Raw genomic sequence first — 16,363 nt, forward strand, 5'->3', positions numbered from 1 at the left:
TCCTTGTGCTTTGCGCCACCTGCGCTTAACCTGCTGTGCTACAGCCCGACTCCCTCAGTCTCCTTTCTTATGTACCCTCTCATTCTCCAGCTAGACCTCGATAAGAAATCCTCACTGGTTTTGCTTCTGTTATTGCATTGTTGTTAAATGTGCATGCCTTGTCCAGACTTGCTGGTTGGCAGGAGGGGAACGTGTCAGATTTAGATATTTCTCTTCTGTGTTTCCCCAGCACTCTCTACTGACCACCTTGCTGTCTTCCCAGAATCTGTGTGCATTCATTTCTGTGGATGCGGGGAGATACTGTTAATAATGGGCAGAGATTGGTGGGTTCTGCTTTGACCAGTTGCTGTGAAACTTGCTAAGCAAAGCTTTACATTGGAGACTGGCTCTTTCCTGCGTCCGTGGTGTGCTGACCTCCCTTCCTACTCAGCACAGGGATTTGCCTTGTGCTCTTCTGTCTGGCATCTGATGGGGGCTCCGGTGCTTAAATTTGCTCCAAGATTACTATGCTAGGAGACAAAGAGGGTCTCAGAAAAGAACATTTATTTTAAAAAATAAATAAATAAAAATTAAAAAAGAAAAAAGAAAAGAACACTTATATAAAAGATGAAGATAATTTGTAGATTATAAATCCAGCGCTTCAAGATACTCTTATTCCAGAAGACAGAAAAAATATGTTTGTACGAAACTGCCTTATACTTTTGAGAAACTTGATAAAACATAGATTTAATGAAACAAGACTACAGAATAAAATTCAAATATAATCGATTGCTAAAGAAAGAAAGAAGGAAAAAAAAAAAGAAAGAAGGATACCACAGAATGTAAATGGACTTATAACTGTAGAATACATAACAGAAACAGAAAATAATTAAGACACACAGAGAATTTGAGGGGGAAAAAGCGTGTTGTGGACATGTGAACATCATTTGATAACGTGCTGCCATTTTTATCTCTATAGGTTTATTTAAAAAAAAAAAAAAAAAAGAAGGGGGAAACAATTGGGAGTCGGGCTGTAGCACAGTGGGTTAAGCGCAGGTGGTGCAAAGTGCAAGGACCAGCGTCAGGATCCCGGTTCAAGCCCCCGGCTCCCCACCTGCAGGGGAGTCGCTTCCCAGGTGGTGAAGCAGGTCTGCAGGTGTCTGTCTTTCTCTCCCCTCTCTGTCTTCCCCGCCTCTCTCCATTTCTCTCTGTCCTATCCAACAACAGTGACATCAGTCATAACTACAACAATAAAAAAACAAGGGCAACAAAAGGGAATAAATAATAAATAAATAAATAAATAAATAAATAAATAAATAGAAGGGTGAAACAATCTATTGCTTCCTGGTCTTTCTTTTCTTTTTTTTTTTTAATTTTTTCTTTTTTCTTTATTTATTTCCTTTTGTTGCTCTTGTCTTATTGTTGTAGTTATTACTGATGTTGTTATTGTTGGATAGGACAGAGAGAAATGGAGAGAGGAGGGGAAGACAGAGAGGGGGAGAGAAAGACAGACACCTGCAGACCTGCTTCACCGCCTGTGAAGCGACTCCCCTGCAGGTGGGGAGCCGGGGGCTCGAACCGGGATCCTTATGCCGGTCCTTGCGCTTAGCGCCACGTGCGCTTAACCCGCTGCTCTACCACCCGACTCCCTTCTTTTTTTTTTAATTATCTTTATTTACTATTGGATAGAGACAAGTCAGAAATCAAGAGGGGAGGGGGTGATAGGGAGGGAGAGAGGCAGAGAGACACCTGCAGCCCTGCTTCATCCCTTGGGAAGCAGATGGGGACCCAGGGCTTGAACCTGGGTCTTTGTGCATGGTAACATGTACGCTCAACCAGGTGTGCCACAGCCCAGCTCCCTACCTCCCCCCCACCCCAAACTTCTGTAAAATGAAGCTAAGCAGGGAACCGGGCTTCTGCCTCAAACCTCTGCTCCCCAGCCGGAGACCAGCATCACTCGGTGACCCCAATGATTGTGTCAGCTGGATGCTCACCTGCAGAGACGCTGTCCTGACCATGGGGGGGAGGATGTGGAGGGTGTGCCTGCGGGTCCCCTTACGACATGCCATCTCACTGGTGAGCTGTGATAAACAGCCGGGAACTCTTTCACAGAATTAATTCTGAAACTCGCTATTTCCACAGTCTTATTGGAAAGGACGCAAGCAACGGGCAGCCTATCAGGACAGGCTGAAACTGTTCTCGGGAAACACTGACTCAATTATCAAGGTAAACAGTCTCTCCTTCTTTACCAAGTTCATGACAGCAACACATCATGCTTCTTCATTCTGGTTTTGCTTCTGAAAAGACAGACTGCGGAAAGAGTGTATATGAACTTTGAAGTCAGAGGACCCAGGCAGTGGCACACCTGGTTAAGTGCTCACGTTAAAACATGCAAAAATCCAGGTTCAAGCCCCCAGTCCCCCCCCACCTGCGGGGGGGGAGGGAATCTTCACGAGGGATGCAGAACGTCTGCAGGTGTCTCTCTGTTTCTCTCCCTCTCTAGCATCCCCTTCTCACTCAGTTTCTCTCTCTATCTATCCAATAATAAGTAAGTAAAGATAAAAAACACCTTTTAAAAAAATATTTTTAATTATTATTGGATAGACAGAGAATAATTGAGAGGGAGAGAGGCAGAGAGACACCTGCAGCCCTGCTCACCACTTGTAAAGCTTTCCCCCTGCAGGTGGGGACCAGGGGCTTGAACCTGCAACCTTGCTCACTATAATGTGTGCGCTTAACCAGGTGCACCACCACCTGCCCCTCCCCCAAAAAAAAAAACACCTTGAAGTAAGAAGGAAGTCTTGGGTCAAGAGTTCCATCTCCACTGCTCCCTTACATGGTCCTCTTGAAGCAAGTCCGTTAAAACCGCTGTAGCTGGTCACTGTTGTTCTGAGGCTGAGACGTGAGAGTGCTGGGACTGGCAGGGCATCTCACTGTGCTTCTTTGTCACGGACACCTCCCAGGTTTGAGCCCAGCCCCCGCCTCACTGAAGGAAGATCAATCATGTTATATCTCTCTCTGTGTGTGTCTCTGCCTCTCTGTGTCTTCCTTTAAAAATAAATGTGCTTTCTTTAGATATTTCAAATTGAGGGGGCTGGGCGGCAGTGCAGCGGGGTAAATGCACATGGTACAAAGCGTAAGGACCGGTGCAAGGATCCTGGTTTGAGCCCCCGGCTCCCCACCTGCAGGGGTGTTGCCTCACAGGCGGTGAAGCAGGTCTGCAGGTGTCTGTCTTTCTCTCCCCCTCTATGTCTTTCCCTCCTCTCTCCATTTCTCTCTGTCCTATCCAACAACAACAACAACAAGGGCAACAAAAGGGGGAAAAAATAGCCTCCAGAAGCAATGGATTTGTAGTGCAGGCACCGAACCCCAGCAATAACTCTGGAGACAAAAAAAAATAAAGAAATTCAAATTGATTAAGTCTGGAGGAAGACCGTCATGATTTCATGGTCCTATTATCCATCATATAGAATGTCCAAACTTAAAAATACAAAGCCTAAATTGTTTTGTTTTATTTTCTTCCCTTTCTTTCTTTCTTTTTTTTTTTTTTACCAGAGTACTGCTCAGCTCTGGTTTATGGTAGTGGTGCAGGGGATTGAACCTGGGACTTGAGAGCCTTCTGTGAAAGAGTCTCTGCATGACCATTATGCTATACCCCCACCCCAAAGCCTAAATTGTAAGGCAAATACAAAGCCAATGAGAAGAGCAAGTAGAATGAAGTTAGGATCTATATTTTGGTGGTTACACCCTATAACTTGCTTCCTACCCAGGCTGATTATGCTGAGGTTAGAGAAAGAAATGACACAGTAATGTCCATTCTCCAGAGCTGAAAACCAGATGAATATATAGAAATAAACTTAGGGCAGGGGAGACAGCATCATGGTCATGCAAACAGACTCTCATGCCTGAGGCTCCTAAGTCCCAGGTTCAATCCCCCGCACCACCATAAACCAGAGCTGAGCAGGGCTCTGGTGTCTCTGTGTGTGTGTCTCTCTCTCTGCATCTCTCTCAAAAATAAAATTAATTAAAATTTTAAAAAAGAAATAAACTTGGGCTTATTGTATTTATTTATTATATATTTTATTATTTTAGACAGATGTCTATATTCAACATAGTATCACTATAAATACATCAATAAACAAATTCATTACTTTCAAAAAAAAAAAGTAAGACTTTTGGACTCAACCTGGAAATCTATATGAGAGCCCAAAGATTTGGGTCTGGAGAGAAACTAGAATCATGTAAGATTTATTTAGGGGCTGGGAAGATAGTACAGGGGTTTACACAATAGATTTTCATGCCTGAGGCACCAAAGGTCCAAAATTCAATCCCAGCACCGCCATAAGAGTTAAGCTGTGCCCTGGCAATAAATAAATTTAAAGATTTATTTAAAAATCACCTTTAACTTGTGAAGACAGAGTGGCATGGTCTAGATCTGCTCTGATTTAACTCCTTAATGAATGTACTGTGCTCACCAAGGGAGAGAAGCCTGTCTAGTATCTCAGATAATAGACCATCACCACTGGGGGCCAGGCAGTGACGCACCTGGCTAAGTGCTCATAGCACACAAGGACCCGAGTTCAAGCCCCTGGTCCCCATCAACAAGGGAAAAGCTTCACGAGTGGTGAAGCGGGGCTGCAAGTATCTCTCTTCCCCTGTCTTCATCTCCCCTTCTCCTCTCAATTTCTCTCTGTCTCTATCTAGTAATATAAATAACTAAATAGGTTAATATGAATAAAATAATAGATCATCACTCTTAGATATGTCTTGACGTAAAAGTCTAAGGGACACTTGGTGAGCTTAAGAGAAACAAGTGGAAGCCCTGAACTTACCAGCAAAATGTCTGACCATTTTGTCTTTTCCTTACTGACAGTAAAGCAAAATACTCCAAAGTTACTTTCTCTGTCTCCTTCCTACTAAGATGGCCAGAGGACAAGTCACATGAGAAATGTTTTAGAGACGGTAGGTTAGGCTGTAGATACATATTATTCGGTGGGTTAATTTTACTTTATCTAATAAAAAGATGTCTACTGCTAGAAATTTTGCCCTAAATATATGAAAGTCTGTTTGGCACTTGTCCTGATTTCTCTATGTGGCTCACTTTTAGATTCAGTCCTGGCTACGGATGCTAAGAGCAAGAAAGAGCTACCTTTCCCGACAACAGTTTTTCCAAGATCATGTAAGAGACATGCATGTGGAGTTTTTATCCTGGCTAAGAAGGAATTAAATGGAATGTGTGTGTGTGTGTGTGTGTGTGTGTGTGTGTGTGTGTGTGTGTGTGTGTGTGTGTGTGTGTTTACCAGAGCACTGCATCTGGCTTATGGTGGTGTGGGAGATTGAACCTGGGACTTCGGAGCTTCAGGCATGAGGATCTCTTTGCATAACCATTATGCTATCTCTGCCCAGTATTTTGTGCTTTTTACTAAATTGAGGGACCAAGCATGAATCAAAAAATAGACCTACTAAGTTTTTTGTAGAATTTAATATTTGAAGGATTCCTCTTTTTCTTAATTCAGAACTTATATTAAAAATGAAAATTGTCTAAGGAGTACTGGGTAGAAAAATGGGTGAAAGGAAGCGGATGTGGATTAGTATAAAATACCACATAAATTTATAAGTTATAAGATCCTAAAGGATTGTTTTCTAGCATTTCTATACAGCTAGGTTGGGTTTTTTTTTGTTTTTTTGTTTTTTTTTGCTAGAAAATTAATTTAGACAGGAGTCCACAGTAAAGGTCTTCTTTTTTTTTTCCTCAGAATTTTTTTTTTGCTGGAGTTCGGTGCCAGCACTGCAAATCCACTGCTCCTGGAGGCCATTTTTCCCCATTTTATTGATAGGACAGAGGGAAATTGAGAGAGGAGGTGGAGAGAGAGAGAGAGACCTACAGGCCTGCTTCACCACATGTGAAGTAACCCGGATCTTTGTGTGGGTCCTTGTGCTTCATGCTCTGTGCACTACCGCCCAGCCCCTCAGACTCTTTAAAGAATACATATGTAAACACAGATTGGATCATCTAACTTCTGATGCAAATTTTTTCCTCTCTTTTTTTTCATATCTTCATATTGAAACAGTCACCCTGACAGTCTTGTTTACACGTTTAGCTAACTTATCTAACCCACTCGTCAAAGAAAATCCAAAATATCAACAGTGAACACACTACAAGAAATCTTTAAGTATCTTCTCCTGGAAGTCATAACTGGTCTCAATCTTTTGCAGGAAAATGAAATAGTGAGAATACAGTCACTCTTCAGAGCAAACAAAGCTAGAGAAGACTACAAAACACTGGGTAAGAAAACAGTTTGCAGCAGAGCCTGTATTCCTTATAGACCGGGCTAACTCATTAGAGTCTTTGGGAGATGAGACTGTGTGTTTTTGCCATCACTTTTATTGTCTGACATCTGTCTGAATTAGAGGGTGATGTATGGCTCAAAGCAAGGACACCATGTTAGTCACCTCAGAAGTGTCTTCAAGAATAGTATGTAGTCCTTGTTTCCAATAGAGTCCGGTTGTGTCAAGCCCCAGGTTCTACACTGCTGCACAAAGGAACGTAACGGGGAGCTGGGTGTTGGGCGCACCTGATTAAGTGCGCTGGTGACCATGCCCTAGGGCCTGGGTTCAAGCCCCTGGTCCCCACTTGCTGGGGGAAAGCTTCACAAATGGTGAATCAGTGCTGCAAATCACTTACTGACCATAAAGAAAAGTTCGTATCTGCGCCATAAAATGCTATTTCTAGTAAGCTTCTTGGTGCGTCCCAAGATATGGAATTCTTAGAAGCAGGGAGAGAATTGTAGACATAGTGGGATGGGCGTGTTCTCCCAAGTTGGGTGAGTTAAGGAGCTCTGGTGAGTAGCTCTGACTTTTTTGGAAATGGTCAGGTCAGGACATCAGCAACATCCTTGCTTGAGACAGAAGTAAAATAAAGTCACATGTCCATCAGTGATCAAGAAACAAAGGACGCCACGGCCCAAAGTTATTTCTCCAATAAAGACAAGCCTATATGGCGCCATGGTAACACACAGATGTTATGTTTGTTGGTGGTTTTTTTTTTTTTAATTCTTTATGGGGGAATTAATGTTTTACATTCGACAGTAAATACAATAGTTTGTACATGCATAACATTTCCCAGTTTTCCATATAACAATACAACCCCCACTAGGTCCTCTGTCATCCTTCTTGGACCTGTATTCTCTGCACCCACCCACCCCAGAGTCTTTTACTTTGGTGCAATACGCCAACTCCAGTTCAGGTTCTACTTGTGTTTTCTCTTCTGATCTTCTTTTTCAACTTCTGCCTGAGAGTGAGATCATCCCACGTTCATGCTTCTGTTTCTGACTTATTTCACTTAACCTGTTTCCGACTTATTTCACTTCACATGATTTCTTCAAGCTCCATCCAAGATGGCCTAAAAACGGTGAAGTCACCATTTTTTATAGCTGTGTAGTATTCCATTGTATATCTAGACCACAGCTTGCTCAGCCACTCATCTGTTGTTGGACACGTGTTTGTTGGTTTAAGATGAGCTCATACTATCCTTTATGTTATTGGATTAACTTTTCTCCCTTGTGTACCAGAACACCAGAGATCCAAGATAGAAGTGGAAGGAAACTTGAGGGGAGCCTTGGAGATGAAGCGGGAGGATTGTTATTTGTTGCTGTAATTGTGCTAGGCCCTTTCAAGTTATATTTGTATCACTGTCCCTACTCCTTTGCCAGAGAGGATTCAGACAGTTGCTTCTTACAGTCTACAAGGAAGATGCAGTAAACAATTTTAAAATATATGGTCTTGAAAGTTAAGGCTGCCAGATAATTCAAGTCTAAAGTTTAGGATAACAAGGAAAGTCCATTCAGAATATACTACCTGTCTCTGTGACTGATTCATGCTCCGGGTTTTAAATGCTCTGCCAGTGTCCTTTCTGAAAGGACATAACACCAACTTCAATTTCAAAGATTTTTTTTTCCTTTCCGGTAAAACATCTGTCCCACTTGTCATTACAATGGCTTCTTTCTTTCTTTCTTTCTTTCTTTCTTTCTTTCTTTCTTTCTTTCTTTCTTTTTTCAGATTTTATTTACTGATTTTTAAATTTTATTATTTTAATTTCACTAAGGACTTCATATTGACTTGGAAAACTACAAGATAACAGTACAATGCAGCACCATTCCCACCACCAGAGTTCTGGATCCCCACTCCCTCCTCCAGTGGTTTTCTATCTGGCTCGACAGCTCTCCCCTCACTCACCGTCACAAAGGTCTTTCGAGCTGAAACAACTTTCTGCTTCCTGATATGACAATATAAATCCCTTATCTCAGTCAGCCACAAATCCTCAGAGCCCCAGCAATGGTATTTCCTGGCTTCCCTACAGGAAGGCACAAACAGGTGTAACTATCTTCTCAGTGTGTGAGTCCCAAGGACCAGAAAGGTGTGAGAGGGGGCTGATAAGTGAGTCAGAAGTCAGCAGTGGCGTGTACACACTTAATGATCACTTTTCCATGGCGTGTGACGGCTCCTTCCAGAGATCAAGGGTTTCTGCCACTGCTTTTTCTGCTAGTACTTGTTTTGAAAGGCCTGGCTTCTATCCTACTGATAGTAAGTCCACTGATAGTGTGTCTAGTTAACGGGAGCCTGTTCCTTTCCCCTGCAGTTGGCTCTGAAAATCCGCCACTAACAGTAATCCGCAAATTTCTACACCTGTTGGACCAAAGCGACCTGGATTTCCAAGAGGAGCTGCAAGTCGCACGGTTGCGGGAAGAAGTAGTAACCAAAATCAGAGGCAACCAGCAGCTGGAGAAAGACCTGAACCTGATGGACATCAAGATCGGGCTTCTGGTGAAGAACAGGATAACTCTAGAGGTCAGTGGGCTCCCAGAGAGGACAGCAGACTCACAGCAGCCTGCCCACAATCTACCTCTGTGCATACCTTCCTAAGAAGACTAGGGCCTAAGACTAAAAACAGGGTGCGATAAAACACATTTCAGAATAGAAATTCAGGAGCACTGTGACATTAGACGGTTACATCCAGGCTGCAAAAGGCTTGGGCCTTTTCCCAGAAAAACTGGAGATTAAGAGTGATGGGTCGGGATGGTGAGGATGGATAACATGATGGTTATGCAAAGACACTCTCAGACCTGACGCTCCAAGGTCTTAGATTCAAGCCCCTGCACCACCATAAGCCAGAGCTGAGCAATGCTCTGCTAAACAATGAGTAATGAGTGAGACTGAGCCAGGTGAGTGCTGGACCTGTCAGGGATTTCATGTTTCAGAATGAACAGCAGTGCGCTGTAAATCAAGACTAATCCCCTTGTGGTTGAGAGGTAGCAGAGTGGATAAGGCATCGGACTCTCTAGTCTGAGGTCCTGAGTTCCATCCCCAGCAGCACATATACCAGAAAGCTGTCTGGTCCTTTCTCTTTTCTTTTTCATGAGTGGTGAAGCAGGGATGCAGGGGTCTCTCTCTGTCTCTCTCCCTCTCTATCACTCCTTTCCCTCTTGATTTCTAGCTGTCTCTATCCAGTGAATAAAGATAACAAAAATTTTTTTTAAATACCTTAAGTCACAAATGACTATCAATACATTAAAAAATCTGGCCATGCAAGATGTGAGACAGTTTTTACTCAGGATCAGTGCAGGGAGACTGCCAGGCTAGCGTTGTGGGCGTTTCTTCCCGGGCATGTGCTCTCTGGGTTAGAGAGAACTCGATGGGAGCCAGCCTGGGCTACTGCTTACTCAGTGACACGGGAGAGAGACCAGGAACTCATGGCAGAGCTGGAACGCAATGCAAGGCTTTTTATATCTTAGAAACCGGAAGTGGCAAATCAGAAAAGGAAATGGCTAGGAGAGGGGGTGGAGAAAAGAACACAAAAGTAGAAAGCTTCCATAGCAGCTGTTGGGAAGGTTCTAACCAGTGGGATTAACCAGTACCCTGCAGGCAGGGCGGGTCTCAGGCAAAGCAACGATTATGTAAATAGACCACAGCGTCAAGCAATGCAGGGGAGCTGGCATAATGCCCAACAGAGGACAGAGTGTCTGTCTTTCCTGCCTCTATCCACTAGAAGCCAAGATGACCCTCCAGTCATCATGATATTCTGAGATCCCTACTTGTTTCTCAAATGGCCCTGCACGGGGGCTCTGCCTCACTCACAGGCTCTGAATGGACATTCATTCTGCATCTGTGTGAAAGCTGCCAGTGTCAGAGGTGTGTAGATTCAAGTAAAACATGTCATTTTTACCCAGCGGTTCCTGTATGCCACATCAGTTTCAGATAGATCAAGACAGGCTGTTAGCCTCCTGGCAGCCCTGAGAAGTCTCATGAAATAGCTAGAACGTCCACTGCCAGTGATGGAATATGTGTTTCTGGGAAGCTGTGAGGTGAACAGCCCTGGGGGCTACCCGTTAAGGTACCTGTGAATGAATGGCCCATCCTCATTCCAGTCCTCACAGATGTCAGTGAAATAGCTGAATGGGGAGTCGGGCGGTAGCACAGCGGGTTAAGTGCAGGTGGAGCAAAAGGCAAGGACCAGCATAAGGATCCCAGTTAAAGTCACCGGCTCCCCACCTGCAGGGGAGTCGTTTCACAGGCGGTGAAGCAGGTCTGCAGGTGTCTATCTTTCTCTCCCCCTCTCTGTCTTCTCTTCCTTTCTCCATGTCTCTCTGTCCTATCCAACAAAGATGACATCAATAGTAACTACAACAATAAAACAACAAGGGTAACAAAAGTAAATAAATAAATAGAAATAGTTGAATGGAAAATAGAGCCATTTAGTGTCTGGGAGGTGGTGCAGTGGATAAGGTATTGGACTCTCAGTCATGAGGTCCTAAGTTCCATTCCTGGCAGCCCATGTACCAGAATGATGTCTGATTCTTTCTCTCTCTCCTCCTCCTATCTTTCTCAATAATAAACAAATCAAATCTTTTTTAAAAAATAGAACCATTTATAAAATTTCAAAATAATATATTTTTTAAATTTTTTATTTATAAAAAGGAAACATTGACTAAAACATAGGATAAGAGGGGTACAACTCCACACAATTCCCACCACCAGAACTCTGTATCCCATCCCCTCCCCTGATAGCTTTCCTATTCTTTATCCCTCTGGGATTATTGACCCAGAGACATTATGGGATGCAGAAGGTGGAAGGTCTGGCTTCTGTAATTGCTTCCCCGCTGAACATGGGTGTTGACAGGTGGATCCATACTCCCAGCCTGCCTCTCTCTTTCCCTAGTGGGGCAGGGCTCTGGGGAAGCAGAGCTCCAGGACACATTGGTGGGGTCGTCTGTCCAGGGAAGTCTGGTTGGCATCCTGCTGGCATCTGGAACCTGGTAATTTGCTCCCTAGCATAATCACCTCCAGTTTCATCCATATAGAGGCAAAAGGCACAGTTTTTAATAGCTGAATAGTACTCCACTGAGCCTCCATGGCACAGTCACCCATCAGTAAGCACTTGGGTTGGCCCCATGTCTGTACTGCTGTGAGTAAGGCTGTTGTGAACAGAAGGGTGCGCAGTCTCTCACGCTAGTGTCTCAGTAACCTTTGGATAACTGCAATCAAATGTATTGCTGGGTCTTATGGCAAAAAATGTTCTTTTCTCAAATTAAGAAATCTATAGTTGGATGGGGGCATAATGGTTATGAAAACTGAGTCTCAGGCCTGAAGCTCCAGAGTCCCAGGTTTAATCTCCCACACCATCATAAACCCAAGCTGAGCAGAGTTCTGGTAAAATAAATAAAGTAAAACAAAATAGCATCATATAAAAAAGAAAGAAGTCTGGGAGTCGGGCGGTAGCACAGTGGGTTAAGCGCACATGGCACAATGCGCAAGGACTGGCTAAGGATCCTGGTTCGAGCCCCCGGCTCTCCACCTGCAGGGGAGTCATTTCACAGGCAGTGAAGCAGGTCTGCAGGTGTCTGTCTTTCTTTCCCCTTCTCTGTCTCCCCCTCCTCTCTCCATTACTCTCTGTCCCATCCAGCAACAACAACATTAATAATAACAATAATAACTTACAACAACAATAAAAAAACAACAAGGGCAACCAAAGGGAAAATAAATTTAAAATATATATATATATATATATATATATATATATATATATAAGAAAAAGTCTGTAATATAAATGGTCTGCATTTAACTCTATTTCTATTACTAGATCCAGAAAACCAAAACTATTCTTAAAAAAAAGAGAGAAATACATGTTCTTATTTGACACATATGCGAACTTGTAAAGCATAATATATGCTTTGTTATTTATCCAGAACATGTTTCAGAAAATGCCTTTTCTAGCCGCAAACTGCTACTTTACTCTATTCCCACAAAGTTTTAAACAGGAAATGCCTTAAATAAGGCTTAGTTGCAAAACAGAAAGTAGCAGAAATGATGTGTAGTTCATGGAACTACACTCATGGCAAATTTTAGACCTTTATGAGTCTTTAGATTTTTGGTTTTTAAGAACTTATTAATTAATAGCATTGCAAAACAGTCGGTTTTCAGCTTTTCCGAGCATCAAATATTCATCAAGCACATAGTAGAAGTTAAATAATGATTGAAAATATACGACTCAGCGGTTTCCTTCCTAGTAGCATGTGTGTTCTGATGGTAAGGACAGTGCCACTGAAGCTTTTTGGTAGTTGAGAGAGTGAACAAGATCCCAGACATATTAAACAAATAGACTCATTTAACATGTACATTATAAATGACCACTGGAAAGAATGCCTTTGAAGTCTATTCAAAGAGGGATTTAAAAAAAAAAATTCAGGGGCCAAAATTTTTTCTGACACACCTGGTTAAGCACATGCATCACCAGGCACAAGGACCCAGGTTCAAGCCCCTGGTCCCCAGGAGTGCTGAAGTAGAACTGAAATAGTTGAATGGGGAGTCGGGCAGTAGTGCAGCGGGTTGAGCGCAGGTGGCACAAAGCGCAAGGACGGGCGTAAGGATCCCCGTTCGAGCCCTCGGCTCCCCACCTGCAGGGGAGTCGCTTCACAGGCGGTGAAGCAGGTCTGCAGGTGTCTGTCTTTCTCTTCCCCTTCTCCCTCCATTTCTCTGTCCTATTTAACAACAAGGACATCAGTAATAACAATAATGACGACAACAATAAAAAAACATGGGCAACGAAAGGGAAAATAAATACATAAATATAAAAAAAAAGAACGCAGTAGCAATTACAGTTTCTTAAGACACATCCTTAGGGATATACTCGCAAAGTATCAAACTATTTTAAAAACAAGGACTTAGCCATTATCATAAAAATATAATAGCACCTTTATTACTTACTACTTACTTATTAAGCACCATCAGTACTTAGTAGGCAGCACAAGAGTCTGAGTACATTCCAAAGGGAACTGTGGATTTTAGCTTTTTTATAAAGTCCAGTCTATTTTTTTATTGTTGTGATTTGTGCTTTTATAGTCTGAGAAGCTATTGCCTACTCCAAGGTCATTAAAATTTATTCCTCGGTTTTCTTTCAAGAGTTGTGTAGTTCTAGGTCTTAGACTCACTTCTATCTCTTTTGGGTTAGTCTTTGTCTGTAGTGCGAGACAGTGGTCTGAGTTCTTTCTTCTGAATGTGAATATCCAACTACCCTAGCATCATTCTTTTTTGGAAAAGCCCATTTTTCCTCTACCGAATTGTCTTGTTACCTACATTAAATATTTTTGTTTATTTATTATTCTTATTTATTTATTTACTTATGGCCTCCAGGGTTATTGCTGGGGCTTGGTGCCTGCACTATGAATCCACTGCTCCTGGAGGCCATCTTTCCTGTTTTGTTGCCCTTGTTGTTATTGCTGTTGTTGTTGGACAGGACAGAGAGAAATGGAGAGAGGAGGGGAGGACAGAGAGGGGTAGAGAAAGACAGACACCTGCAGACCTGCTTCACCGCCTGTGAAGCGACTCCCCTGCAGGTGGGGAGCCGGGGGCTCGAACCAGGATCCTTGCACCAGTCCATGCACTTCACGCCACGTGCACTTAGCCGCTGCGCTACCTCCTGGCCTACTATTTTTTTTATTTTATTAACATTTTTATTAGTGAATCAGTAATATTTTACAAAACTGTAAAGATTCCAGAACTGTTTTCTTTTTCTTTTTTTTTTATATTGTGAAAGTTTTTATTCTGTGAATGAACAGTATAGATAATGTTTTGGCCACTGATTATTAGCGCTCCTCTGAGATAAATAAATTCTCATTGCTCATCCCTGAATTATTACATCTTAAAATTCATTTTAAGTTGACCACACAAATAAAGTAATTTAGAGTAAACATCATTTGCTCATATATTAAGAAGATTGGTTTTTGTTTTCCAGAACTGTTTTCTTACACACAAATAATTTCTGCAAACCTCCCTACCCTTCTCCAAACCCCCTTCAAGGAGTCAGTGATGGGCAGAGCTGTAGAGAACAAATACTGTCAGGCTGTCTGAGAAGTCCAAACATTTTTTCACCCACTTTTCTTTGCAGAAATGCGTCATGACCAAATTTATCAGCACAAAGAAAGTGGATTGATTTTCTTCATTTAACATTCTCTATTCCTTTGTTACTTCTCTTTTTATTGACAGAACGTTTTACACTACTGTATTGTCTAGGGGTACAATGTCAGACCGTCTCAAGCTATGTGATAGCACACCTCACCCGTCACCTGCCTCCTGCCCCAATTCAGCCCCTCTCCCCTCACCCCGCAGGAAGCTCGAAGCTGCAGACGTGGAATAAGGGCTTCATGTGTCTCACCCTCTCTACCCCCTTCCTGTGGTTCTTAAACCCTTCCCATGTGAGTGAGATCCTCTCGTGTTTGTCTTGCTCCTTCTGGCTTATTTCGCTTTGCTGACCCCTCCGCTTATCTCTGCCTTGTAGCCAAGGGCAAGGTATCATATGTCCTTAGGGCTGAACGGTGTTCCCTATATCTCTGTTCCTTCTTAGAGGAAACAAGAAAAGTCTATCATGCCAGCTCATGACATGTCTTACAGTCTGCGTGAAGTGATAAGGTAAGGTGCCAGAGGAAAAGATGTAACTTTATCACTTTGTTTTTCTAGGATGTCATTTCACACAGAACAAAACTGAACAAGAAAAAGGGTGGCGAAATGCAGATATTTAATAAGACGGACAACCAGGGGATCAAGAGTTTGAGTAAGGAAAGAAGGAAAACACTAGAGACCTATCAGCAGCTGTTTTACCTTTTACAGGTGAGAACAATTTATCTTTTGCCGTGAGTTTTGGAAAAATACTCTGCCCCGTGTTTGCGGATCTCAGTGGATCTTGCCCAACACCGCTGCTTCCCTGCGTGTTCTACACACATCGTCTGATCTAATCTGTCCTCCGGGCCCAGGGACCTTGCTGTGTCACTTCCACATCTTGGACAGGAAAGCCGAGACAGTTCCAGTAAATGCTCACAACAGACGTTTAGACATCTGGGCAGGTGGACCTCACAGCACACGTCCTTGGCGATAATTGTTTCATAGTTATCTCCAGAGGCAGTGGGAACTTCCTTATAGGCAGCTGCTGTTAGCCAGGAAAAAAAAAATTAAAGTAACTGAATATGAAAAACAGATCTTGGAGCCTGGCCTGCAGTGGAGCACTGGTTAAGTGCACACATTACAGTGCACAAGGACCTGGGTTCAAGCCCCTGGTCCCCACCTGTAGGGGGAAATCGTTGTGTGTGGTGAAGCAGGGCTGCTGGTGTCTCTGTCTCTTTCCCTCTGTGTCTCTACCCACCCCCTCTCGATTTCTCTCTGTCTCTATCCAATAATAAGTAAGTAAAAGATTAAAAACAAAGCTTTTGCTAGCGCAAATCCGATTCTCTTTTGAGGAAGAAGGGAGAGACTAAGAATGGGATTAAGGAACCCATTTCTTTGATTTCCGTAACAGCACTGTACTCCGCATGAGTGCTCACTGTCCACTGAGTCCAAAGAGCAAGTGTGTCCTGAACAGTAAGTTTGACGGCCACTGGCTGACCTCTGAGGGACCAGACATTGTTTTGCTCTTCTGTTGATATGTCCCACCCACAGTAACCACACAAACGCTAGTCCAAAGCAAACTGCGTGATTTATCATGATGGATAGCACCCAGCCTCCCCTGCAGCAGGAAAAGCTTCTCCTAAAGAAATGGGTAGCCGGGACTGGGTGGTACTGCACCCAGTAGAGTGTACACTACTGTTTGAAGGGACCCAGGTTCAAGTCCCCGGTCCCCACCTGCAGACAGGAAGCTTCACAACTGATCAAGCTACAGGTATCTCTTTTCCCCTTTCTCTGTTTCTCTCTTTATTGAAAAAGGGGAGGGGAAAGAGATGGGGAGAAGGGAGGGAGGAGAAAGAGGGTGAGAGGAGAAACAAATGGCTGCTCCATGTAGGCACCATAACCCTAGAGGCAAAAAATAATAAAAATAAAAATGAAAATAATAAAGAAAAAAAAG

The 16,363-nt window shown here is 43.1% G+C and overlaps 1 protein-coding gene across 1 annotated transcript in view; it reads left to right on the forward strand.

The window, feature by feature from the left end:
- The window catches only part of IQGAP2 (IQ motif containing GTPase activating protein 2), a 162,097-nt gene that overhangs the window by 87,491 nt on the left and 58,243 nt on the right, over window positions 1–16,363 (forward strand). The window contains exons 16-20 of the mRNA XM_007518536.3: window positions 2,122–2,205; window positions 5,087–5,158; window positions 6,196–6,265; window positions 8,618–8,826; window positions 14,989–15,138. Of these exons, the coding sequence (XP_007518598.2) occupies window positions 2,122–2,205; window positions 5,087–5,158; window positions 6,196–6,265; window positions 8,618–8,826; window positions 14,989–15,138 (585 nt within the window). The remainder of the gene's footprint in view (window positions 1–2,121; window positions 2,206–5,086; window positions 5,159–6,195; window positions 6,266–8,617; window positions 8,827–14,988; window positions 15,139–16,363) is intronic.

This window comes from Erinaceus europaeus, chromosome 11 (genome assembly GCF_950295315.1).
Source record: "Erinaceus europaeus chromosome 11, mEriEur2.1, whole genome shotgun sequence".
NCBI classification, from domain to species: Eukaryota; Metazoa; Chordata; class Mammalia; order Eulipotyphla; family Erinaceidae; genus Erinaceus; species Erinaceus europaeus.